The sequence below is a fragment of the Eremothecium cymbalariae genome, chromosome 2 (genome assembly GCF_000235365.1).
Source record: "Eremothecium cymbalariae DBVPG#7215 chromosome 2, complete sequence".
Taxonomy (NCBI): Eukaryota; Fungi; Ascomycota; class Saccharomycetes; order Saccharomycetales; family Saccharomycetaceae; genus Eremothecium; species Eremothecium cymbalariae.
Genome location: NC_016450.1, coordinates 614,121 through 638,769, shown reverse-complemented (window position 1 = coordinate 638,769; position 24,649 = coordinate 614,121). Strand labels below are relative to the sequence as shown.

General features: G+C 41.6%; 9 protein-coding genes and 3 non-coding genes across 12 annotated transcripts; 9 read left to right on the top strand and 3 right to left on the bottom strand.

The window, feature by feature from the left end:
* Positions 1 to 918: 918 nt before the first annotated feature.
* On the top strand, positions 919 to 1,833 carry Ecym_2326 (phosphatidylinositol-specific phospholipase C; the record flags this gene model as incomplete). The annotated part of the gene is made up of 1 exon (XM_003644834.1): positions 919 to 1,833. The coding sequence occupies one exon, from the start codon at positions 919 to 921 to the stop codon at positions 1,831 to 1,833; it is 915 nt and encodes a 304-aa protein (XP_003644882.1).
* A 294-nt stretch (positions 1,834 to 2,127) lies between these two features.
* On the top strand, positions 2,128 to 4,866 carry Ecym_2325 (WHIM1 domain-containing protein; the record flags this gene model as incomplete). The annotated part of the gene is made up of 1 exon (XM_003644833.1): positions 2,128 to 4,866. The coding sequence occupies one exon, from the start codon at positions 2,128 to 2,130 to the stop codon at positions 4,864 to 4,866; it is 2,739 nt and encodes a 912-aa protein (XP_003644881.1).
* A 366-nt stretch (positions 4,867 to 5,232) lies between these two features.
* On the bottom strand, positions 5,233 to 5,305 carry Ecym_2324. The gene has a single exon. It is a non-coding gene; the product is annotated as a tRNA-Met (tRNA).
* Positions 5,306 to 5,709: 404 nt separating this feature from the next.
* Positions 5,710 to 5,791, top strand: Ecym_2323. The gene has a single exon. It is a non-coding gene; the product is annotated as a tRNA-Ser (tRNA).
* Positions 5,792 to 5,801: 10 nt separating this feature from the next.
* On the top strand, positions 5,802 to 5,872 carry Ecym_2322. Its single transcript has one exon. It is a non-coding gene; the product is annotated as a tRNA-Asp (tRNA).
* A 309-nt stretch (positions 5,873 to 6,181) lies between these two features.
* Positions 6,182 to 6,979, bottom strand: ATO3 (putative ammonium permease ATO3; the record flags this gene model as incomplete). The annotated part of the gene is made up of 1 exon (XM_003644832.1): positions 6,182 to 6,979. One exon carries the CDS (start codon positions 6,977 to 6,979, stop codon positions 6,182 to 6,184), a length of 798 nt encoding a protein of 265 aa, XP_003644880.1.
* Positions 6,980 to 9,133: 2,154 nt separating this feature from the next.
* VPS17 (retromer subunit VPS17) lies at positions 9,134 to 10,720 on the top strand (the record flags this gene model as incomplete). The annotated part of the gene is made up of 1 exon (XM_003644831.1): positions 9,134 to 10,720. The coding sequence occupies one exon, from the start codon at positions 9,134 to 9,136 to the stop codon at positions 10,718 to 10,720; it is 1,587 nt and encodes a 528-aa protein (XP_003644879.1).
* A 238-nt stretch (positions 10,721 to 10,958) lies between these two features.
* EFT1 (elongation factor 2) lies at positions 10,959 to 13,487 on the top strand (the record flags this gene model as incomplete). The annotated part of the gene is made up of 1 exon (XM_003644830.1): positions 10,959 to 13,487. The coding sequence occupies one exon, from the start codon at positions 10,959 to 10,961 to the stop codon at positions 13,485 to 13,487; it is 2,529 nt and encodes an 842-aa protein (XP_003644878.1).
* A 312-nt stretch (positions 13,488 to 13,799) lies between these two features.
* MUS81 (Mus81p) lies at positions 13,800 to 15,632 on the top strand (the record flags this gene model as incomplete). Its single annotated transcript, XM_003644829.1, has 1 exon — positions 13,800 to 15,632. The coding sequence occupies one exon, from the start codon at positions 13,800 to 13,802 to the stop codon at positions 15,630 to 15,632; it is 1,833 nt and encodes a 610-aa protein (XP_003644877.1).
* A 57-nt stretch (positions 15,633 to 15,689) lies between these two features.
* CIN10 (Cin10p) lies at positions 15,690 to 17,363 on the bottom strand (the record flags this gene model as incomplete). The annotated part of the gene is made up of 1 exon (XM_003644828.1): positions 15,690 to 17,363. One exon carries the CDS (start codon positions 17,361 to 17,363, stop codon positions 15,690 to 15,692), a length of 1,674 nt encoding a protein of 557 aa, XP_003644876.1.
* A 773-nt stretch (positions 17,364 to 18,136) lies between these two features.
* Positions 18,137 to 19,402, top strand: RVS167 (amphiphysin; the record flags this gene model as incomplete). Its single annotated transcript, XM_003644827.1, has 1 exon — positions 18,137 to 19,402. One exon carries the CDS (start codon positions 18,137 to 18,139, stop codon positions 19,400 to 19,402), a length of 1,266 nt encoding a protein of 421 aa, XP_003644875.1.
* Positions 19,403 to 21,567: 2,165 nt separating this feature from the next.
* On the top strand, positions 21,568 to 24,324 carry Ecym_2315 (uncharacterized protein; the record flags this gene model as incomplete). The annotated part of the gene is made up of 1 exon (XM_003644826.1): positions 21,568 to 24,324. The coding sequence occupies one exon, from the start codon at positions 21,568 to 21,570 to the stop codon at positions 24,322 to 24,324; it is 2,757 nt and encodes a 918-aa protein (XP_003644874.1).
* Positions 24,325 to 24,649: the final 325 nt, after the last annotated feature.

Genomic DNA, 24,649 nt, shown 5'->3' with positions numbered 1-24,649 from the left:
TCACGCCAAATAAAAGCTAGTATCGCATATAGAATGAGACTAGATCCCAATCTGCTCGAGCATGACAAATTTTTGCAACATTAAAATCGGCTGGCGTGCCACATAAAACAGTAGACTTCGCTCCTGTCGCTGTATACAACGGTATACTTGCTGCTGCGTGATGCACGCAGCCCACCGTCGTCTTCATACATACATACATATATATATATATATATATATTACACACTTCACACATAATATACAACAATCTACGTAGAAATAAAAAGAACAAATTGTTACAAAGTTTGAAAAAAAGTGCTGGTGGCAGAAACAAATGCGAAATGTATGAGTGACATAGAGCTTCCACCCTGCATTGGGTGCACAAGTCAAAGGTACTTCTTGCTGTGTGTGACGGCGTCGAATTAGGTGAGGAAACGGGGGGAGGGAGGAAAGGGCAAGAAGATGACAGTTAGCGCAAAATAGCGCAAAAAAGAGTAAGTAGATTAAACAGTAGTCGCAAAGTAGGAAGAAGTGCATCCTAAGTTCTGCTGACATGTACGAAAAGGCAGTGTAATTTTAAAAAGAACCCTGATAAGGAAAGGAAACCACTCCAAGAAAAGTCAGTGGGGAAGTTCCTAAAAAACGGAGGTATTCTATAAGCTGTTTAATCTGTTCCTTAAACTTAAATAGGAAACTTAGCCCTTTTAAAAATGGCATCTAGTTGGATACAGCAATGTTCATAGTTACTGGACGTATCATATAGAAATATATATATAAATTGTTTTTTGTGAAATGTGGGTAGTGTAACGGAACTAACGTAGTTTTAGTTGTGTCTGCGCTTTAAAGGTCCCAAAAATAATCGAAGACAGCTGCCATATATACATAATAATAATATACACACATACTAGGTATTTAATCTATCAAAAAGAAAACGAAAAGATGGTTGATGATTACAGTAATTGGATGAAAGACGTAGATGGTAATTTGTACCTCTCGCAGCTCTCCATTCCTGGGACGCACAACAGCGCCGCATGCCACATCGCGCTTCCTAGTGTGAAGTGTCAGGACCACACTATTTCAGAACAGCTGGAGCAAGGCGTACGTTTCCTAGATATCCGTTTGGGTAAGCCGCTGTTTAGTGGTAAGAATACAGAAGCCAAGGATATCAGCGAGTTACAAGTGATCCACGGCAAGTTCCCTGTGCGTATTCCTTTCCCAGTTAAATTCTCGGGCACGTTGGACGAGATTTACAAGTTTCTCGATAAGCATCCTGATGAGGCTGTGATTGTGTCGTTGAAGCAAGAAGGTTCGGACTCATGGAACAATGATGAGGATGAATTTCCCAATTATATTTGGGAGCATTACATCTCTAAAAACCAGGACAAATGGTACCTTAAGCCAGAAGCTCCAAAACTTCAAGATGCCAGAGGGAAAATTGTTCTTTTCCGCCGATTCGGTTTGAAGGATGAGGCTAAAAAGGATCATTTCGGGATTGAAGCCTCCTGGTGGACCTATAACACCACCAGCGAAGATCGTGGAACTATCCACGTTCAGGATTATTGTGAGGTCAACAAAACCGATGATATAGTTCAAAAAGCGCAATACGTAAAGGACTTGATGCAAACTGCACACCAGTTTAATTCCACTAACCCAGAATCCACCAAGATGTTCCTAAACTTCTGCTCTGGCTCTAACTTCCATAACCCAGATTGCTGGCCCGAGAAGATTGCTTCCAAGATGGCTCAGTGTGAAGTCTTCAACGATATCAAGAAGGGATGCGGAGTCGTCGTCATCGACTACGCGGGGATGAACGCTTGGCAATATCCTCACCAAATCGTGGACTGCAACTTCTGAACACCTAGAAGAGGGTCCTGAGGGTTACCAGGCCCTTAGGAGGTGCTAAATAGTTATAAAGTCTATATAGAGCCTAGATATGTCGCATAGCACGAACCAATGAGGCGCGACGCGTGAAAAAGGGCCATGGAGGCTCCAAGCAACTTCGAAAGGTATATATGATCGTTGTTTTAATCCTTGGAAAATTAGTTTTATTCTTTCTTTCCAACCTAAGGAATCGTAATTCGCCACTGGGAGGGACACATTACTAGTGTAGAGCAGCAGCGGTATCATTAAGGCAGAGCTTCGGACGAGATGGCAGAAGTGATGTCTGTGGATCAAGATTATGGAGATGATAAGAGCAGTACGGGAACCGTTGGGGGGTCTGAAGTTGAAATCAGTAGGGCAGGGAGTGTGTCAGGGACAGTAGGGAGTAGTGGAGAGGGTATTGGGAAGATTAAGAAAGTTCAGATGCGGGTGGACGAGTTCAAAGGCGTGCGTGTGGTGAAAGGAGGGCCAGGAGATGAGGAAGAGACACATTCACGGAGGAAGTCTAGTCGAGTGGTGATCAAGAGGAAGGCTGAGAGTGATGAAGAGGAAAGTGGGGATGCCAAGGGGAAGAAGCGAAAGAAGAAGGCAGTTAATAATGAGGGGGATGGCGGTGGAAAGGATAGCGTTGTGGTCGTAGTGGGCGACAAGAAAGGCACGGCGTCAGTGGCGGCGGTCAACGTCGATGGACCAACAACCCAAATAGCGGAGCAAGGGAAAGATGTCAAGAAACCTCAGAAGCCTCAAAATCCAAAAAAGAAAGTTATAAAGGTGAGCAAAAAGTCTAAATCTACTGTGATTGGCAAGAAGGATATTAAGTCTCATGGAAGTAAGAAAGGTAGTTCAAAGCCAGGAGTAAAATCCAGTAAGAACAAGGCGGCTTCCAATGGTAAGAATACAAAAGTGAAGCTCAAGAGCGCCACAAGTGTAGAAAAGGTAGCTGCTCCACCGGTCCATGAACCACAGTTGAATAATGAAGCTTGGTCTGCATGTGTCCCGTTGCTATCTTCAGAGCTGAAGAACAATACGCCTGCCGTTTCACGTTTAAAGTATCCGCACATGAAACCGGCGCCCTTTGCAAAGGATCTCATTATGTTTATGAATTTCATTAACAAGTTCAATCAGTTCTTGCCTACTGAACTCTGGGGTATTTCTATCCAGGATTTGCAGGTAGGGTTGGACTTATATCCAAGTAATGGTACTGATGACATACAGTTCTCGTTTTACCAAGATATTCTGCCGCCTCGAGAACTCAAACATTGTCAGGATTTAGTCAATCTATTCTCTCTATGTTTGATGAAGCTAACTTTGAATCATAATTCAACGACTAATATGAGCTCCTTGACCAATGGGAAGCCGTTTACCAAACTTATTCAAGAACTTAGACCGAAAGCTGTTGAATTTGGATATCCACCGGAATGGAGGCAGCAAGATCCACCGGATGAACTATTTATGAAACCGCAGAGTTCTTTGTTTGATGAGGATGATTCCGAGCCTGTTGATGATAAAAACTCTGAAATTTTGACTGCGAACATCCACCACTGGTATCATAGACTTCCATTGAGCCCTGAGGAAAACCCTTTATATACTCCAGAATTCGAGAAATTTGGTATTCTTTCTTTAAGCCCACCAAACCGTCTTATTATGTTACGTTGTTTGGTTCAATGGTGTCTAAGTTACTCTGATAAAATACATGGTGAAATCTACAGGCTTTCTCATTTCAAAAAGGACCCAACGTTTGGTATACAAACTTATCACGTTCCAAGACACTTGGCGCATGGTATTGCCGAAACTAAACAACATTTCAAAAAACTTTGCACGCTAATGATGAGAAAATTGGAAATTCGGTCTTCTAAAAAGCATATCAAGAAACAGTTGGAGATTGGCAAACAGCAACAGTTGTCTGTTAAGTTAAAATTACTGCAAGAAATAAAGGATTCCATTGCTGAGTATAAGCGTGAATATGAAGCGCAGAAAGCTGCTGAGGGAGACAGCGGTAAAGAGGATAAGAAATTTGATCCTATGGACGTGAGCTTAACCAGGGATTATGCTAAATGGTGCGAACTATTGCAAGGTGAGGTATACGATAACCCTATGACCAATCCTTATAATGATGAGATTTACAAATTAAGAAACCAGGAATACTTCATCGGTCGAGTTCCACATATCGGCGATTTTTACTTACCTCGTTTGTTTACCTACCAAAATTCATTAAAGAAAAAGGATTGGATTCCCTCCAATTATGTTGATCCCGGTCAGTTGGAGCAATTATTTGAAGATTTCCAAAATAACAAATATAATGTTGTAAATTTGTTTGGCAAAAATGCAAAAATGATGTCTTTGCAGTTTAAATTGTACTATCACTATACCCCTGGAATGGTCAAGGACATTCTCAGTGGGAAACACACAAAAGACAAGGTTTACTGGTATGAAATGTGCCATGATTCTCAAACGCTACAGGATTTTATCAAGTTATTAGAATTTAAACTTGTGAAAGAACCGAATGAAGAAGGAAGCTCTTCTGACAACCCTGAGGCAGCTAAAGAGTCCATGATACAACAACAGAAAGAATTTCCGGGTTATAACATAAATCCTTTGCCCAGGGAATCAAAATATAATAAATCTCGTGCCAAGCTTCAAATATTAAGGTATTACCTAGAAAAAATGTACTATTTTCTCCTCCGCTTTGAGCAATTGAAAATGCAGTATGGTGACCTAATCACCACTGATAGAAACTTGAGGAGGTCTCAAAGAAGTAGAGTGAATTATACAGAAGAATATCATGATGATATTTACGAGCAGGATGACTATGAACCAGCAGAAGATATTCCCGAAGGGGAAATAGAATATGACGATGAAATAGGTGATTTTTCGGACGATGACCAAGGAGCCACAGCGAATGGTCGCCGTAGGTCAAAAAGAATCCATAAATCTGGGTTTATGTCAATCAAATCAACCGAATCCAGAGCAGTGCGATCAGCGAGAAGAAGGGCTGATAAAATGTGAAGATTCCGTCCACTGTACTATAACGGCTGTTTCGAAGGTCTGTTGTATTTTTATTACGAATTTTTATTTTTATTTTTATTATTATTATTATTATTATTATTATCATTATTATTATAATTATTATATTTTTTTGATCGTTATTGTTTGTTTTATTTCCCATTAAACTGGCTATTGGTGAATGTAAAAGAAAGCCAGTAAAAACTTTGGTTCTGTAACTAAATATTTCTGTCATATACATTTTTAGATAGAATCTGTTTTAATATATTACAAACATTTATTGCCAGAAGGAAAATCATATTAGCTAAACAACCCGGTTGTTGTATTATGAATACGTACTACTTGGTACCTTTAACAGGCAAGCAAAAATGCTCCAGGGGAGGTTCGAACTCTCGACCTTCAGATTATGAGACTGACGCTCTTCCGACTGAGCTACTGCAGCTGACAATTAGCGGTACAATAATGCAAGTGATATATGAGTAACACGTGATTGAACGTGATGTTTGTGTCGTAAAATCAAAAGAGCATCTCGGCAGTTATGATGATCAGACTAAGAAGCATCTTGATAGTCACGATAACAAGAAAGCGAATCAGAGTCGTTAGGAGACTATGAAGATGTCTTAACACTCCTAAAAGTTCTGATTCGCTGCTATACAATGGTTATCATCTTCATAGTCTCCTAACGACTCTGATTCGCTGCTTCTTTGTCTTGTTATCGTGACTATCAACATGCTCCTTAGCCTGACTATCATAACTATCGGGATGCTCTTTTGATTTTACGACACAGCACATGCATAGAGGTTGTGATAAACCCGTCTGGTGGCAAGAGAAGGACAGTCCTAAGTAGGCAACATGGCCGAGCGGTTAAGGCGAAAGATTAGAAATCTTTTGGGCTCTGCCCGCGCAGGTTCGAGTCCTGCTGTTGTCGACGCTTTGTTCCGCGATAGTTTAACGGTTAGAATTCGTGCTTGTCACGCGCGAGATCGGGGTTCGATTCCCCGTCGCGGAGTATTTTTAGTAAAATCTTTTTCAACTTTTTTTTAGGCAGTCGCCGATATTGAAGGCAAACCTGTATAACGGTTTATCAACGTGAAGTTCGTTGAGGGAATACAGCGAGTATGTAACTGCCCTTAGAATCAAATACGATTGCACTCAATTGTTCTTGTAAAAGAAATTCCAGGGTATATATTAGATAGAATAGATTATGTATGTATGCATGGATAAATTATGTATGCATGGATAAATGTATGCATGTGTAGTATATATATGTATACGTTATATGCAATTTAAAAAGATCAGGTGCTCTACCAAATGATATTTATGAGGCATTCGGCATCATAAGCATTGGAAGAGGGATGTAGGAGTTTGAACTATTAGAGAAGGTGGCGTACAGCGAATACCAACCGAAGAAACTAGAGATCAATCCTGTCCACCCGCCAGCTTTGGTAACGTTCTCATTTCCTGTGAATGATGCAATGGAAAGTAACAAAAATGTTATATCCAAGAAAAAGAGAAGTCCAAAAAGGCCCCAAGGTGACTTTAATGTGCACAGAAACATGAAGAATGTAAATATGACCCAAACAATCAGAAATAGGCCCAATGCATCATTTAACATCTTTGTGTCATCTCCAAATGACTGTATCACACCAAACGCATCCGTGATGATCGCACCCTCACAAAACCAAAATGCCCCAAAAATCGAAAACACTACCATTCCATACGTGTTGCCAGTCACGAAGCACAACAGACCAGCAAGCACTTCGATCATCCCTCCAAGGAAAAACGACACCCCGACAAGAATATGGTTGTTCGTCACGCCACGCACCTGCATGTTGTACAAAGACAATAGCATACACGAGTATGAAAACGCTGCCAACCCCAGTGGCACAGGGTTTGCGTACCCAGTCCCTTCATTCTTGATCTGTGCGGTTCCACTGCCGAAACCTGAAAACGCACTTGCCAAGTCCGCCTTTCTGTACATGGTATTACCCAAATATACATATTCTCCAACAGTGCCGACCTCCTGCACACTAGGTTCCATCTTCGACGACCCTTCTGCACATAGTGCAACTCCCTTCTCCAGATCGTGCGATGAGTTGTCTGACGCCGTGTTCATTGTCCTAAAAAGGCAAATCCGAATATTACTATTAAAACTATTTTAAAAATCTGCTTATACAGTCTTTAACTGCCCCTCTTTTCGAGTAACTTTCCCCACTCCACCAACAATCTAACCCTCTTTATATACACATTATAATGATATATATATATATATATATATATATATATGCCACCCAGAGTAACTCTCCAATGGGAATTCTGCTTAATTGTTCACCCAATATGTGAGGAAGCCTCCCGGTCTCGAAGCAAAATTTCTCATCTCTACGCAGGAGACACAGGGTGCGCGTGGACAAGCTAAAATTTTTTCCCTATATTGAAAAACCCTCAATAACTTTTCAACCTAGAGGCACTACGCTGAAGACTCACAACTACTGTGATATCTGTATATTGCTGTCCTTAACTTCTTGTCGGCTACTGCTACAGAAATGTTGGCAACGATGCCTGTTTCACTGTACGTTGCGCGGGCCTGTTTAGGCTCCTTTGTGCGAAAGCGAGCACCGCTCGAGACCCGCTTTTTTCTAAGCCCTTGAGCGCCCAATTTTCAAAGGTAACAAACGGCTGCACAGACTTCGACTAGTCCGATTACTGGCTACTACCACCGAGAGGAAGCTGGATTATTAACTCGGTTGAATGCAGCCTGTGCGTGTTCATGACGAGCCTTTTGCGCATCACGGCGGAAAATCATGCGGCTAGGTCCCGGATCGGAATAATGATGGGAGACAAACGACGACAGGCACGGCGGAATACCGTCAAAATACCGGTCACGCGATTGTCACGTGAACGAAACCGTTTACCAAACGGAATCGCTGCATTGGCCAACTTTCCGATACAAACGTTATCTTAATTAGGGTTAGAGGATGATCCACTTGATCGAGAATTGGTTATTGCGCTAGGAATTGGGGGGGGGGGTAACCAGTATTGCTTGGACATTGGGGTGGGTTGCTGAAATGCGGTTGGGTCATACACAGCATGGTGTTGCAATAATTGGATAGGCAGGACCAATGCAAGAAGAACAAGCGAATAGTTCTTGTTCTTGTCTGATCGGTGTTGCAACTTAGTTTTTTAACAGAAAATACTGCTTGAGGTATGTTTCATGGTAGGGCCAAGTGATGGATCCAAGATTTTGGAGAATGGGATGACTGCAACTTCTAGGGTTCATGTTTTTTAACTGCTCAAACATTTTGTTGGGTCTTTTGAAGGCAAGCAGTAAATATTGCTATTCTTGCATTTATGAAATACTATATAGCTAGCCAATCTTCTCTATAGGCTAATTTTAACCTTCAAATCGTATCGCCATCCCCCTTCTGCCCATTTGCCAGATTGGCTCGTATCCTTCTTCTAATCTGGAGTAACCTGAAACTATTGTATAGTCTTCGCAGCATATTTTACTTCGGAAAGCAACTTTTACATCATTACAAGAATAACGGTAGTCAAACGAGAATACTTAATTAGCTAGTCCGCGGGTCAACAATGACCTACATGAATGTGCCTGGTGTGCAATGCAATCTGCCTTAAAAAAGATGTCCAGACGTTTGCTTAAGCAGATTTGTTTTAAGCTCTTGTTTTCTTTTCCGGGAACTAGGTTACACATCGTTTCTATTTCTAAGTAAGCCAATGCAGATATCAACTAACTTCTGGTGGAACTCCGAATGTGTTCCTGTTAATAACTAGACAAGATCGTATAGCCAGTCAGCATTTAGATCCATAGAAGAATGCAGCAGCACCATGCTTCTTTAACACACAAAAATTCTTACAAAGGGGTTGAGTGGCATTGAACAAGCATCATTGTGAAGGTTTGCCTTGGCTGCTGCTTTTGGTGTTGTTGTCGGAGGCTTTCTTCGCCGCATGATGGCGAAGGTGGGAGGTACCAACGAAGTGATTTATCCAGCAGAGTGTGCAACACTACCATACGCTATCAAGGTACAAATATAAAAACATAAATGAGAGCTTATAAGTACTTATCCACCGCTGTATTTGCAGTACGTTTTGTCGTTATGGCTACCGCTTGAGTGTCTTAACTCAGTGAAAAAAGGTAAGGGAGGTGAGAAATTGACGACTGCAGGAAAAGTCGGAACTATCCCACACAAACACTCTCCTAGACTCCATAAAAGATCTCAAATCTGCTACCTTATATATTACAGACAAGTATCCGATGGCATCTACAGTGCCTTATGACGCTTACGATAACGATGTTGACAATAATCCATTCTCCGAACCTTCGGAAGAGAATCTTGGTGTTGCGGTAGCAAATAACGAGGAGGCAGGAGCAGTAGTAGATACTGGTGCTCCTGCAATGGCAGGAACTCCGAAAGATTTGAGTGCAAATGTGAATGCAGATTCCCAATCATTGCCAGATTTTTTACCAGAGCGCAAGTCCAAAAAGTACCATATAGTTGCCAAGATAACAGGGCTAGAACGAACTGGCTCTTTAACTGCTCGCAAAGAATCACCTACAATCATATTTGATGTCTCTACAAATCTCCCCACGTTTCGCAAGTCGCAGCATAAGAATGTTAAGAAGACGTACGATGAGTTTCAGGCACTATTTAACTACTTAAGCAGTGCGGTACCTGAGACGTTTGTATGTGCTTTACCACCTCCCAGTACTAGTTTTGGCATTAACAATAACGAGGATATGCAAAAGACCTTAAAAAACTTTAGCAAATGGATAGACAAAGTTTGCAACGACCCATTGCTAATAGTCAATGAGGAGCTCGCATATTTCATAGAGAGCGATTTCAACACTTACACTCCGATGAGTAAGGCTAAGCAGCCTGCATCTGGTTTACGTCGGAAAACCATGAAGCAGCTGCCTCCTCCTTATGACGAAGTTGTTGAACTTGCTGAATTCCGACCTCTCGTGAAATCGATCTATATAATCTGTCAGGAAGTCCAGAATAAACTATTAAGAATGAGCAAAGCTAGAAAACAGCTCTCCCAAGAAGAAAATGCCTTCGGCCAGAATTTCCATAACCTCTCAGTCGATGATGAAAGGCACAGTAAACTCTACAGACGCTTTGGAAAGGTAATCACTGCAGTAGGCGACATTGACAGTGTTATGGCTACCTTCGAAATGGCTACGCTCTACGATGATCTCAAATGGATTGTCCAAGATAGCTACATCGTTAAGGAAACCCTTACAAACCGCCACTTCCTCATGAAGGAACTCCTCCAAGCTCAGCAGAATACAAAGATGAAACAAGACAGCGCTCGTAGGCTCCGCGCTAAGCGCGATATCAGCCCACTTAAAGTGGACGACGCCATCCGCCAACTTAAACTCGCCACAAAAAGTGAGCACGAACTCACCGTCAAACTTCAAAGAGTCACCCATAATATGCTAATAGAAAAACAAAACTGGATGGACTCCCTCGTAGATTCCCTAGCTTCCACTGTCAAGGAGTACACCCTCAAAAAAATCGAATACGAGCGCAAAAAACTCACCCTACTGGAACGAGTCCGCTCCGATGTGAGAAACGTCGATACCCAAGGCGGACTATCACGTCTAGGCCGCGAACAACTAGTCTCCAGCCCAACCTTGAACCCCTCTCAGTCGGCAATCCAAGGTGACTCCTGGACTGCAGACCGCCGCGCTAGCCATTGCATCGAAAACACCGAATTCGACATTACAATCCCCCATCTCACACACTCCCCGGAACCTTCTCCAGACACACAGGACCTCTATACTGGCCCAATTGACGCACGCCAAGCGGCAACAATCCTCGGAACAAGTACATTCTAGCTTCCAACCACTCCCAAACCTACTCCAGCTCTTCTCCTAAAAAAGAAACGCTTCCCAAAAACGTCCGACGTGATCTCACGCATCGTGATCGCCCTTTAAGTTTTTTCTCTCTACCTATATAAAGCTGGTGAAAAATTTTCATCTCATCTCTACTGCCTTTTACCCTTATGTACTGTTTCTCAGTGTCAGTTTGCCTCTTACCCCCCTAGCGTGATCATCTAGTATCTAAACTAAAAAAATGGTTGCTTTCACTGTTGACCAAATGCGTAGCTTGATGGACAAGGTTACGAATGTTCGTAACATGTCCGTTATTGCTCACGTTGATCATGGTAAGTCTACTTTGACAGATTCTTTGGTTCAAAGAGCAGGTATCATCTCGGCAGCCAAGGCTGGTGAGGCACGTTTCACTGATACCAGAAAGGATGAGCAAGAAAGAGGTATCACCATTAAGTCCACTGCTATTTCTTTGTTTTCTGAAATGTCTGCGGAGGATGTTAAAGATATCAAGCAAAAGACAGAGGGTAACTCGTTTTTAATCAATTTGATTGATTCTCCAGGTCACGTTGACTTTTCATCGGAAGTTACTGCCGCTTTGCGTGTTACTGATGGTGCTTTGGTGGTTGTCGACACCGTTGAAGGTGTGTGTGTGCAAACCGAGACTGTTTTGAGACAGGCGTTGGGTGAGAGGATTAAGCCAGTTGTTGTTATCAACAAGGTTGACAGAGCTTTGTTGGAATTGCAAGTTTCCAAGGAAGATTTGTATCAATCTTTCTCCAGAACTGTTGAGTCTGTGAATGTTATTATCTCTACATATGCTGATGAGGTTTTGGGTGATCTTCAAGTTTACCCACAAAAGGGTACTGTGGCTTTCGGTTCTGGTTTGCACGGTTGGGCTTTCACTATCCGTCAGTTTGCCAACAGATATTCCATGAAGTTTGGTGTTGACAGAGAAAAGATGATGGAAAGATTGTGGGGTGATTCTTACTTCAACCCAAAGACTAAGAAGTGGTCCAACAAGGACAGAGATGCTGATGGCAAGCCATTAGAGAGAGCTTTCAACATGTTTGTCTTGGACCCTATCTTTAGATTGTTTTCTGCTATCATGAACTTCAAGAAGGATGAGGTTCCAGTGTTGTTACAGAAATTGGAGATTTCTTTGAAGTCCGAAGAAAGGGATTTGGAAGGTAAGGCTTTGTTGAAGGTTGTTATGAGAAAGTTCTTGCCAGCTGCAGACGCTTTGTTGGAAATGATCATCATGCATTTGCCATCTCCAGTTACTGCTCAAAGCTACAGGGCTGAACAGTTGTATGAAGGTCCAACTGATGACCCAGCATGTATTGCTATCAAGAACTGTGATCCAAAGGCTGATTTGATGTTGTATGTGTCCAAGATGGTGCCAACTTCCGATAAGGGTAGATTCTACGCCTTTGGTAGAGTTTTCTCTGGTACCGTGAAATCTGGTCAAAAGGTCAGAATCCAAGGTCCAAACTTCGTTCCAGGTAAGAAGGAGGACTTATTCATTAAGTCTATCCAAAGAGCTGTCTTAATGATGGGTAGATTTGTTGAACCTATCGATGACTGTCCAGCCGGTAACATTGTTGGTTTGGTCGGTATTGATCAATTTTTGTTGAAGACTGGTACTTTGACTACTTTTGAAAGCGCTCACAATATGAAGGTCATGAAGTTCTCTGTGTCTCCTGTCGTTCAAGTCGCTGTCGAAGTCAAAAACGCCAACGACTTACCAAAATTGGTTGAAGGTCTAAAGAGATTGTCAAAGTCCGACCCATGTGTGTTGACTTACATGTCTGAATCCGGTGAACATATTGTTGCTGGTACTGGTGAGTTGCACTTGGAGATCTGTTTACAAGATTTAGAAAACGACCACGCTGGTATTCCATTGAAGATCTCACCACCAGTCGTTGCTTACAGAGAAACTGTTGAAGGTGAATCTTCCCAAGTAGCTTTATCTAAGTCTCCTAACAAACATAACAGAATCTACTTGAAGGCTCAACCAATAGAAGAAGAAGTTTCCTTGGCTATTGAAGCTGGTAAGATTAATCCAAGAGATGATTTCAAGGCCAGAGCTAGGGTCATGGCTGATGATTTCGGTTGGGATGTTACCGATGCCAGAAAGATCTGGTGTTTCGGTCCAGACGGTAACGGTCCAAATTTGGTTGTTGACCAAACTAAGGCTGTTCAATACTTGAATGAGATCAAGGACTCTGTCGTCTCTGCGTTCCAATGGGCTAGTAAGGAAGGTCCTATCTTCGGTGAACAGATGAGATCCGTCAGAATTAATTTATTGGATGTCACCTTGCACGCTGATGCTATCCATAGAGGTGCTGGTCAAATAATGCCAACCATGAGAAGAGCTACCTACGCCGGTTTCTTGTTGGCTGAACCAAAGATCCAGGAACCAGTCTTTTTGGTCGAAATTCAATGTCCAGAACAAGCCGTTGGTGGTATTTACTCTGTCTTGAACAAAAAGAGAGGCCAAGTTGTTTCTGAAGAACAAAGGCCTGGTACTCCATTATTCACTGTCAAGGCATACTTGCCAGTTAATGAGTCATTTGGTTTCACTGGTGAGTTGAGACAAGCTACCGGTGGTCAAGCTTTCCCACAGATGGTGTTTGACCATTGGGCTACTTTGAACACTGATCCATTAGACCCATCAACCAAGGCTGGTGAGATCGTTGCTGCTTCCAGAAAGAGACGTGGTATGAAGGATGAAGTTCCAGGCTGGCAAGAATACTACGACAAATTGTAAGGCAATTTTTGTCGGGCACGATGTTTTTCACTTGTTAATGTTATGTATAATTTTTTAACTACTTTGTACCCTTCTTACCTAGATAGCTTTATGATTTAAAAAGGTTATTTACATTTTCAAAATATATCAACGAATAGAATAATATAAGCGATGGGATGTGTTTTTATTCATTATTCCCTGTACTAAGTAGTAAGTGTTTTTATTTCTGGATAGTGCGAAGGGGCGTTCTTAAAAACGGAAAAGGTAAATCTCGAAAGAACTAAAAATGATACAAAGTAAAAATAGCAGATGAATGTCAAGTAGGAGGAAATTATGAGCTTTCCAAGTGATTTAAAACAATTATTCATTAAATGGTTAGAGGAGGAAATTGCTAATTGTGGCCCCCGAAAGGAAAAGGTGGCCATGGTATACTTTAGAGCTTGCGAATCTCTAAGAAAATATGAATCTGCCATCACCGAAACAAATCAGCTATTGAAAGTGAAAGGTATAGGAAATGCCATAAAGAATATGCTTTCAAAGCATTTAGATGAATATTATATGAGGGAAAATATTCCCAAACCATCCAACCATATTGAATCAGAAGACGGCCCACGTTCGAGGATTCGTGTAAGGGCTACAAACGATGAAAGCGGGAATGAGGATGGTTCACCAAAGAAGAAGAAAAGGAGCTATGTACCACGTAAAAGATCTGGTGCGTATGCGATTTTGTTAGCTATGTTACAACTTGGGAGTCCTTCATCTGGTTTAACGAAAGAAGAGATTGTGGAGGTGGCCGCTAAATATTGTGATGCAAGTTTTATATCAAATCCACTTACTAGGGAGTATCATAGCGCATGGAATTCTATTAAAATCTTGATAGAACGTAACCTGGTTTTAGAACAAGGCAGACCACGCAGATATGTGATAACAGGGCTCGGTCAAAGAATGGCGGAGACCTTGAAGGAGGCGACGAACGTTACTTTCCCAGAAGACTCTTCATATTACAAGAAGAAAGTGAATGAGAATTCTTTAGTAGACGAAAAAAGTGAAAATACAGTTAATTTGAGCGAATTAATTAGAACTCGGCGTGTCAGTGTAGCAGAACTAGATACCACACAATCATTTATTGATAAATCTAGCATTATTTCAAATACTTCAGCGGTGGTGAGAAGGATGCACACGATTGCCTATTCCTCGCCTAAAAATGTGAATCCACGTAGTTCTAGCCCGTTGAAAGGCTATAAAGATGGCATTATAAAAGCGCGATGGGGTGGTGTCTCTTATGAACTGTGGGAGTGCGGACAATATGATGTTAAATTATATATTGATCATAGAGAAGTGAGGTCCAAAAGCGACCGAGATTTCTTTGTAAATGCCCTTGCTACTCGTGGAATAGCAGCAGAAGGTAAGGTACTGGCATTGGGTGATATTATATGGGTTGCAAAGCATAAGGCAAGTGGTAAGGAGTGTGTATTGAATTTTTTGTTAGAGCGGAAGAGACTTGATGACCTTTCAATGAGCATTAAGGATAATAGATTCATGGAACAAAAAAATAGGTTAAAAAAGACTAAATGTAAGCATATATTTTATCTTATCGAAGAGACCAGTGCTTCTGAACTGTCTGGGATGGAAGACGCATTGAAAACATCAATTTGGATGACCGCAGTATACAATAACTTTCACATAAAACGCACCAAAAATGCAGATGAAACTGTAGAATGGCTACACAATATGACTCATTCAATTATACGGTACTATAAAAAGAAGACGTTGCTGTTAATACGCCCCAAAGATGTCTCTAACCAAGATGATTATGGGCTTCTTCTAAGCCGCTTCCGAGGTCAGTTTGAGAGAAACGGGAGTAGAATAGAGTGCTGTCATGGGTACAATTGTTTCCAGGAAGTTTTAGGAAAAACTAATATGATGACTGTCAAGGAATTATACCTTAGAACGTTGATGTTGACAAGAGGCGTATCGTTAGAAAAGGCAATAGCGATTCAATCGAAATTCCCAACACTTAAAGCTCTGCTGCTGGCGTATCTAAAATGCTCATCCGAAGAAGAAGGCAGAGAAATGGTTTACAATGAATTAATAGATCAACCGGCGAGCCGGAAAATTGGCAAAGCCCTTTCAGATACTCTGTGGAACACTTTTGGTAAGAAATAACTAAATATATCCATTTTCATTTTCTTATTTTTTTCAACTCTATTTTTACTTATATTTTTAATGGTAGTTTCTGTAAATATAGTTCACATCAATACCATCTTCAAAGATTGTTCCTATCTCTTCCAACGTTAGTCCTTTGATCTCTGGGTACCTGTTGTAGACAAATATCCAGTTAAGAATACTAAAAAATGCAAAAATTAGCGCACTTTTAGCACAACCGATATAATTTGTTACAGTCAAGAAACTGATACAAACTATGCTGTTTGTTAACCAATTAGTGCAAGAAATGCAAACGCTGCCAAAGGATCTTCTGTTCAAAGGCAAAAATTCCACGCTGCTCCATGGTATTGTCTCCATTGCAGATGCATAAGAAGCAATGCAAATAAGCATAGCGGTGACAATTAAACCAAAAGTCCCGTTTTCAATCCCAATATGACACATTACCAGGCTTATAGTCGTGATCGCTGTTGTGCATAAAAGCATCATCCGTTTGCCAACTTTATCGGTATATTTTATTGAAATGCAAGCGAAGGTAAATTTGGTTATTGCGACAAATAATGAAGGTATCCACGGTGATTTCGCACCCATTTTTGCAAATATTACAGGGGAATAACACATGAATGCATTGATCCCTAAGATCTGTTGAAGGAACATTAAAATGCAAGCCATAGTCAATGCCCTTTTTGTGCGCGCTTCCATGTCGTGTTGCCTCTTGCGTCCATGGGAAGACTCTTCAGAAAACGGTCTTGTATTCATTGTATTAGCATCTGTAGGATAATTCACGGATGCACCACTGTATTGTTTCGGAATGCAACTCCTCCTACTCCCCCTTCTTTCTATTAGAGGCTCTGTCTCGTCTTCGGAACTTCTTAGTTTTGCTAAACCATGTACTAGCTTTTTTACCTTCACTTGTACCTGATGAGTCGATGCATGCGGATATAGCTTCCTAATTGTCACCTCTGCATCATTAATCCTTGCCTTCATAACTAACCATTTAGGCGATTCTGGAATAAAGGCTAGAAATAGTAACAATATCATTGCAGGCACAACACCTATCCCAAAAAGATATCTCCAAGCCACGTCCTTAGACATAAAATAAACCGAAATCAAGTAAGCAATTACCTGAGCGCCTGCTAATGCTACCGTCTGTGAAGCCATAATGCTACCTCTTAACGAGGCAGGTGAAATCTCGCCCCAGTAAGCGGGCGTGCATTGCGCGGCAACCCCTACAGCGACACCCGAGATGAGCCTCCCACATACCAAGACCTCTAAACTATTCGACAATGCCATTATAACCGAAGAAAATACAATAACAAACCCAGAACTTAACAAAATTGGCTTCCGTCCGTATCTATCCGTTAAAAAATACCAGCATACAGACCCAACGACGCATCCGATGCATGTCACACTCGTTACAACTTCCCTAGTAAAATCCGACAATACCTGAAGCCCTAGATGTTCAGCCTTCAATGATATAAATACCGCCGCAATGACCCCAATTTGATATCCGATTACAAGTCCCGAAGCTATAGCCGCTCCATATGCAACACCCGTTCTACAGCTAACCGAAGTTGCCACATGATCTATGTCATCACTGGTGGTATCTGTGAACACAGAGCAATGAGAAGAATCATGGACATATGAATTTCCTGCTCTTTCAAGCTCTTCGTCCAGGGTAGTCGTACCAGCTATATTCCTTTCAAATGCATTCCTTATTGTATCCAAACTCATATCTATTCACTTTGGTTATTGTGTCCCGCTGCACAGCTTTACGAAATAGCAACACACCTCACCTAACTCCAGAAACAACGAATTATTGAGTCTTTCCTGTCTACACGCAAAAAAAAATCAAATGAGAGGATAGGAACCGCTATTTGCAAGTCCTTTTCCTATATTCGTTAGTTAATCTTCTTTTTAATATTTGATTGAAGTTTAATCCCTTGCCAACTTGCACTATATAACTCTTAACTCCTAGACAATATATATACGTGTTTGCCCTATTATTCATTATATATAGACTATTGCTACCGTTTTTTGTTTTATGACGTCGTAGTCGCTTCATCTCTTACTTGTGATGTACATTGACTGACACGGGCAACAGAAAAACGAGCGAAGCTCTCTAAGAGCTCTCAAGGGTACTCAAAAGATCTAGCAGTGCCCTAGTGCATATATCCCATCCTGTGAAGATAAATATTGTCTATAAGGTGCCTGTTCTCATATTAGACTTGGTCAAATCATTCAAACGGCATCTTCTGAATTGTCATTATCGTTCACAATGACTCTTGAACTCCAGAGCGGTTTTTTGCCTCGAAGAAAATAAAACAAAACGTAAACGCTGAGAAGTTGAGCCCCTATATTTATAAAAGTAAGTCAACGACAAACGAGTTATTGCTGTGTAAGATAACAGTAAGAGTGGTTCTATCCAGTTTATTGAGCTGCCCATTTATTAGGAAAAAAAAGGAAAGTAAAAGAAAGGAATACTAAAGCACTAAGTCAGGAAGGTAATGTCTATCAGAGGGTTAGGTAAGGCAGTAACAAGGGCTCCCCAATCATTTAGACAAAAGTTTAATATGGGGGAGCAGACTACTGATTCGGTGTACATGGATGCTGAACGGCGGTTCAAGGAGCTTGAAGTGGAAACGCAGAAGTTAACCAATGAATCCAAGAGGTATTTTATGGCTGTCAACGGGATGTTAGAACATCAAATTGGGTTTGCTAAGGCGATGGAGGAAATTTTTAAGCCTATTAGCGGTGCTGTGTCTAATCTCGATGCTGTAGTTGTTGAAGACAACCCGCAGGGGATTGCTGCTTCTGAACAGTACCGGGAGCTTGTTAATGATTTACAGAGCACATTGAAGCCAGACCTGGAATTGATAGAGGACAAGATCGTTCGCCCCGCACAGGACTTGCTAAAGGTAATAAACTCTATCCGTAAGATGGCTACTAAGCGTAACCATAAAAAACTAGACCTGGACAGGCGTTTGAACGCCCATCGGAAGTACGAGACCAAGAAAGAGCGCTCTGTGAAAGACGATGAAAAGATGTACAAGGCTGAAGCTGAGCTACAGGTGGCCCAGCAAGAATATGATTATTATAATGACCTGCTCAAAACAGAATTGCCCATGCTTTTCAATCTAGAAGCCGAATTTGTCAAGCCTCTCTTTGTCTCTTTTTACTACATGCAACTCAACATCTTCTATACCCTCTACAACAGAATCGAGGATATGAAAATAGGATACTTTGATCTTCCAAGCGACATCTTGGAACATTTCACCCAAAAACGGGGTAATATCGAAGAACAAACCGACGCGCTTGCTATCACCCATTTCAGACTGGGCTATTCCAAAACCAAGTTGGAGATGACAAAACGCCGCTATGCCGCTGTCTCTGCCTCTGGTTCCTCTGTCTCCTCAGAATCTCAATCCCCCCTATCCCCATCCCCCGGCCCAGCAAATCCCTACGTTCACAACAGCAGCTCAAGCCCTGCTCCCGTAACTTATACCCCCGCCGGTGCTTACACCTCTGACATGCCCCCTGCTTACTCCCCATCGCCCTACACCGCCTATACCACTCCCTCTACCGCTCCCGCCCCAGAAACTTGCACTAGTCTGTACGCATTCGCCGCCCAAGACAAAGCCGATCTCACATTCCCTGCAAACGCTGTCATTGAAATCCTAGATCGTGCCGACTCTTCAGGCTGGTGGACAGGCCGCTACAACGGCCAAGAGGGTCTCTTTCCAGGAAATTACGTAAGACTAAACAAAAACTGAACTGTTCTACACTACGCTGCACACACTGCAATAACCTTAGCGTCCCTATATCCTCTGTATCTGTATCCGTATCCAAGCTATATTTAAGCCACTCACATTCCACCTATTACGCGCCCGCAGTACCTACAACCTTGCTTAACCACGCCCGGCATGGAACCGCCTTTTTGTGCACGCACTCAGCCCGGACACCACACCCGCGTTCGTCCAGCCCATTTCCTGCACGCCGGCCATACTAAGGAACCTTATGGAAGCCTGGAAGTGGTTTAACGAGGAGGGCGTTGTGTCTAGAAGGGATCCACGGGGAGCAGCACCAGGAGAACACCAGAACCCCTTTCTCCGACCATTCTCCACTCCAAGTCAAAACCCTGGCCTTGGCAAAATCAATCATCTCACCCGTCTCCATTCACCCAGAAACCTTTGCGTCTACGCTCCCCATGATTACGTTTCAAAAAGGGGAAATGTCGCTTCTTTTTTTATGTAAATATTTATGAGAAATATCGTTACTAGTACAAAGTAACAAACAATACCTACACCTAGGACAACACAAGAACAAAAAACAAGGAAAACCACCGATAAACAGCTTTCGTCAGTCTTGGAGGCCTTATTTGTCAGGTCTACAAGACTAACGAAATCTCTTAGCTTACCAAGAGCCAAGTATGCCAGTTTGTACAGGAAAGGGTTTTTCGTACCTTTTTTTTAATTTATATATATATATATATTAATAAATTTTTTGGAGTGGATTTGGATTCCCTTATCAAGATTCCACACATTAGAAAGCACAGTCATATTTTACACATATACGTTACACACTAAACTACTACAAACAACGCACACATCCACTAGTACACGCATACAGACACAGAAATATACACGTGTTTTCGAACTGTTGAGTTACACATACACTGCGTACTTTTCTCATCTACTCAAAGAAAGAGCGTAAAAAGAGGATAGTTTACGAAAACCAAAAGGGATAAGCTACTTTTTAGAACTGTGCCGCACGTTCGTCGCTAGCCGCCGCTGCCGCCTTCTTCTATAGGACCTTTATTTTTGAACGAATCTTTTCCCTGTGTATCTGTTTTCTCTCCTAATTTTTTAGCGTCGGTTTTTTTACGGAGGTCCTTTATTACATTAAGATCACTTTTTTTCCTGATATATTTATTTCTTTGAGTGTGTTTCACAGGATCTCTTGTCTCCTTTTAATTTTTTCATTGTTGGTTTTGATTTGTTTGGTTTCTGGATCTGTCTTGCGGAATATAAAGAGCCTTTTCAACGTCTGTTTTTCGAAGATTAGTTTTTTAACAGAGTCTCTTTTCTGTCTGCCCAGCTTTTTGACTTGTTATTAGTCTTTTGTTTCTGTTTCGTCTGTTGTGTGTACTGATCACATATCATCCATCATCGACGGTATAAGTGACGAAAAAAAATAATTGAAAAAGGACGCAGGGTGGTGGTTACATTATATATAGCAGACAAGGAATTCACACAGCTATATCGACGACGATAAAATCTCCTGGTGTGAAAGAAAAGGTAGTTATAGTATCTATCTTAGAGCGAGCTTTTTTTCCTGCGTTTCGCACACATTTACACAGACGGGACTTCCTTTTGGCTCTGTGTTCTTCCTTTTGTTATTCTACAGCTCCCCCCCTTCGCCTCCTTTCTAATTCAGATAGGTGGAGAGAAGCTATCGGTGTATTCTATTTTTGCCAGTGGAGTTTAGCTGGTGTTGGAAAGAACGGATTTGGTGGTTGACTGTTGGTTTTTATCAGCAGAGCTAAGCTAGAACAGGCGGATTTCAGTGCAGTCGAGTCGTCTGGTTTCGTGGTTCTCAAGAACAAAGCCTGGAGGATCATCCCGACCGCCGCCGCCGTCGCCGACGCCGCTCATTCTCGAATACAACTAATAGATATTGGAGTCGGTTCTGAAGAGAGAGAGATAAGTAGTAAGAAAGAGTTTGACGTCATTTCTAATAAGAGGGAAGAGAAATTTTTAAAAATTAGAAAAACAACGAATAGGGGATCTGGTTTTTTTGTTGTCAAAAAGAAAGGACAGTAGCACTTTCCCCTCTGTCAAATAATAATAATAAGCTCAAATAAATCCGTTTTTGTTTTTGTTTTTGTTTTGTTTTTTGGTTTTCCTCTCTGTTTTGATTATTCTATCACGGCAGCACAATGGTGGATCAGCAGTCTAATAGTAACAGTAATGTGACCTCGGGTTCACCTGCGAAAAACCAGCTAACCTCATGGTGGAGGCAATTTAAGAATAGTCCCAAGAGTATATCGACGGATTCTATTAATAATCGAGATTCACATGTGCACTTTCAGAATCGATTTTCCGGAACGAATCACACTACTAATAATAACAGCAACAAATATAGTGGTAGGCCCTTCCTGAACAAACCGCATTCTTCGAATGCAGTGCCTTCTTCATCGACTGTGGCTGTAGCGATTCAGAATAGCAAAGACTTCAAGTCTTATCGAGATTCGTTTCTTAACAGCAGGAATGATTTTACGGGTCAGGTTTTCGGTGTTCCCCTTTCCGATTCGCTCTCCTTGGCGTCGGCCGAGGTGATAGTGCAGAGTGAATTGGCCAATTTTGGGCGTATACCTATTGTGGTTGCTAAATGCGGTGCGTTTTTAAAGCAGAATGGGCTGTATACGTCAGGGATCTTTAGAATTGCAGGCAACAATAAGCGTATCAAAGAACTTGTGTATATCTTCTCAACGCCTCCGAACTATGGAACGAAGTTTACCAATTGGGACGGATTCACTGTTCACGACGCAGCCTCTGTGTTGAGGCGATTCTTGAATAACTTGACCGAACCGTTGATACCACTGGATCATTACGAGACTTACAGGGAGCCGTTGCGGTCCAGAGTGCGTATCTTAAAACACATGACAAGACCAGTCTCAAGCAGCAATAATAATAATAATAATAATGATAATGATAATAATAATAATAATGATAATAATAATAATAATGATAATAATGATAATAATGATAATAATGATAATAATGATAATAATAATAATAATAATACTAGTAGTAGTAACGGAAATAAAAATACCACCACCACCAGCAAAAAGAACAACAACGATGATAATAGTACTGGTATTAGCAGTGAGCCAAAGAAGGATGCTGGTGGTGGCGACGATGTTCCTGCATGCATTATCGGAAACGCACCGGTAGACTTGAACAATAGCAGTTCGAACGACAAAAGTAATTCCAACACAGCAAACAAAGACACCGGTAATCTACGCCTAAACATCAATACGGCAAGCAGCAATGCCGTAAGCGACGCCATGTCCGATGACGCAGATCGCGAAGATTATGAAGAACGCAAAAGGAAACAACTCCGACACAAAAAACGGCTCACTAGAGATATCAAAGCAGCTATCAAGGAATACGAGGTGTTGTTTTCTGAGTTGTCCAATGACTCGAAACAACTTATTGTCTACTTGTTGGATTTACTTTCCCTTTTTGCTCAGCAGTCTGATGTCAACTTGATGTCTGCAAGAAACTTGGCAGCTATTTTCCAACCGTCTATCCTTTCCCACCCAGACCATGACATGGACCCACGAGAGTACGAGTTATCGAGATTGGTCATTGAATTCTTGATAGACTACTCCTATAGGCTATTACCTCATTTGTTGAAAATCACAAAGAATGAACAGGCCGTCATACAGAAGCAGCAGCAGCAGCAGCACGAGAAGCTCCATGAGGATCGTGAAAATAAAGCCCTAGAACACAAACCGTCGCCTCCGCTACCGCCAAAGCCAACAGTACTGCATCAAGTAGAAGGCAGTAAGCATCAACGTCATGATCGTCATAATAACAACAGCAACACTTTCGACAATGCTAATACGAATGATAATAATTATGAAAACATTATATCGGCAGGTGTGAGCGGCAACGGTGGTAAAGACCAAAAGCTGGCAAGTAACGGTGATACGGTGTTGTCTACGGAAGACGCATCCAAGGCATTTAGTAGCAATTTAAGATCGCCTCGAAATATTCAGCTGGAGCAAGATCTTCACCATTTGAATCTAGATACATCCCCTCTTTCAATTTCAATTCCGTTGACACCAACGGGGAGCGTGTTGAAAATGAACGAATTCGATTTATGGTCCACTCCAGAATACCAGTATCTAACTGGCCAACACCCCAAACCAATGCCTCCTCCTCCACCTTACCACCTTCAGTCACACCAGCAACATTTGCAGCAGTATTATCAGCATCACCAACAAATGCAGCAATTCCAAAACCAACCCCAGTCGCAGGTGTTGCAACATCAGAAACCGGAACCTCCTGCTTTAAATATGCAAAGACGCCACAGATACAGACCCCACTCAAAGTCCCTTTCATCGGCCATCAGTCCATCTGATATGATAGCCGCAAGACGTCATAGCAAATCGACTCGGTTCGGTAAGTCTTTGCTTCTGGGTAGCGATACTGAAGGAATGTCTGAGTATGACGAGGATGAAGAGCATGGCGGAGAGACTCGTGAAGGTAAGCAGTCTTTATACAGCAATGGATCGGGATCCGTTCCAAAATCAACGATTGCTTACTTAAACGTGCCATCGCAGACTAGTAATATGCATCAACAACCACAATTTTCTGTAGGTGCTAGACGAAGCTCCATATCAAGAGTCCAACCGCAACAACCACCTGTCTTGATATCTTCAGAAGTGGCTGCTATTCCAATAGTTGCTAATAGGAAGCCCCCTGATCCTCTAGAAGGTATTAGCTTCCTAGAACCATCCGATGACGATGAAGATCTATCAATTCCGATGGCGGCTGACCTTCATCTCGATGATGATGATGATGATGAAGTCTTATCTGTTAACGAACGAACCTCCAGATCCAAGAAACGTGATTCATGGTTCCAGAGATTTAGAAGTCGATCTAGATCGGCAACTAGAAAGTGAAAACGAATTAATTGCGGTTAGTTGAACAGGAAACTTTTTTAAAACGAGTTCCTCCTCTCCTTCCTGCTCCTGCTCCTTCTACTACTCCCAAAAATAAAAGAAAATTATCATGGTTGAAGCTTGTTATACACTTTTCACATTCTCCCGTTGATAAGAAACGTTGTTCTGGTTCAATATTATTTTCAATTTTTCACTTAGTTGTTTTATTACCATCATTATTATGATTTTCATTATTATTATTATTTTTCTATTCTTGTTGTGCTATAGTCAATTATAGAGAGAGCTCTTTCCCTCACTTGTGCTATTAATTAGAATTCTTGCTTCC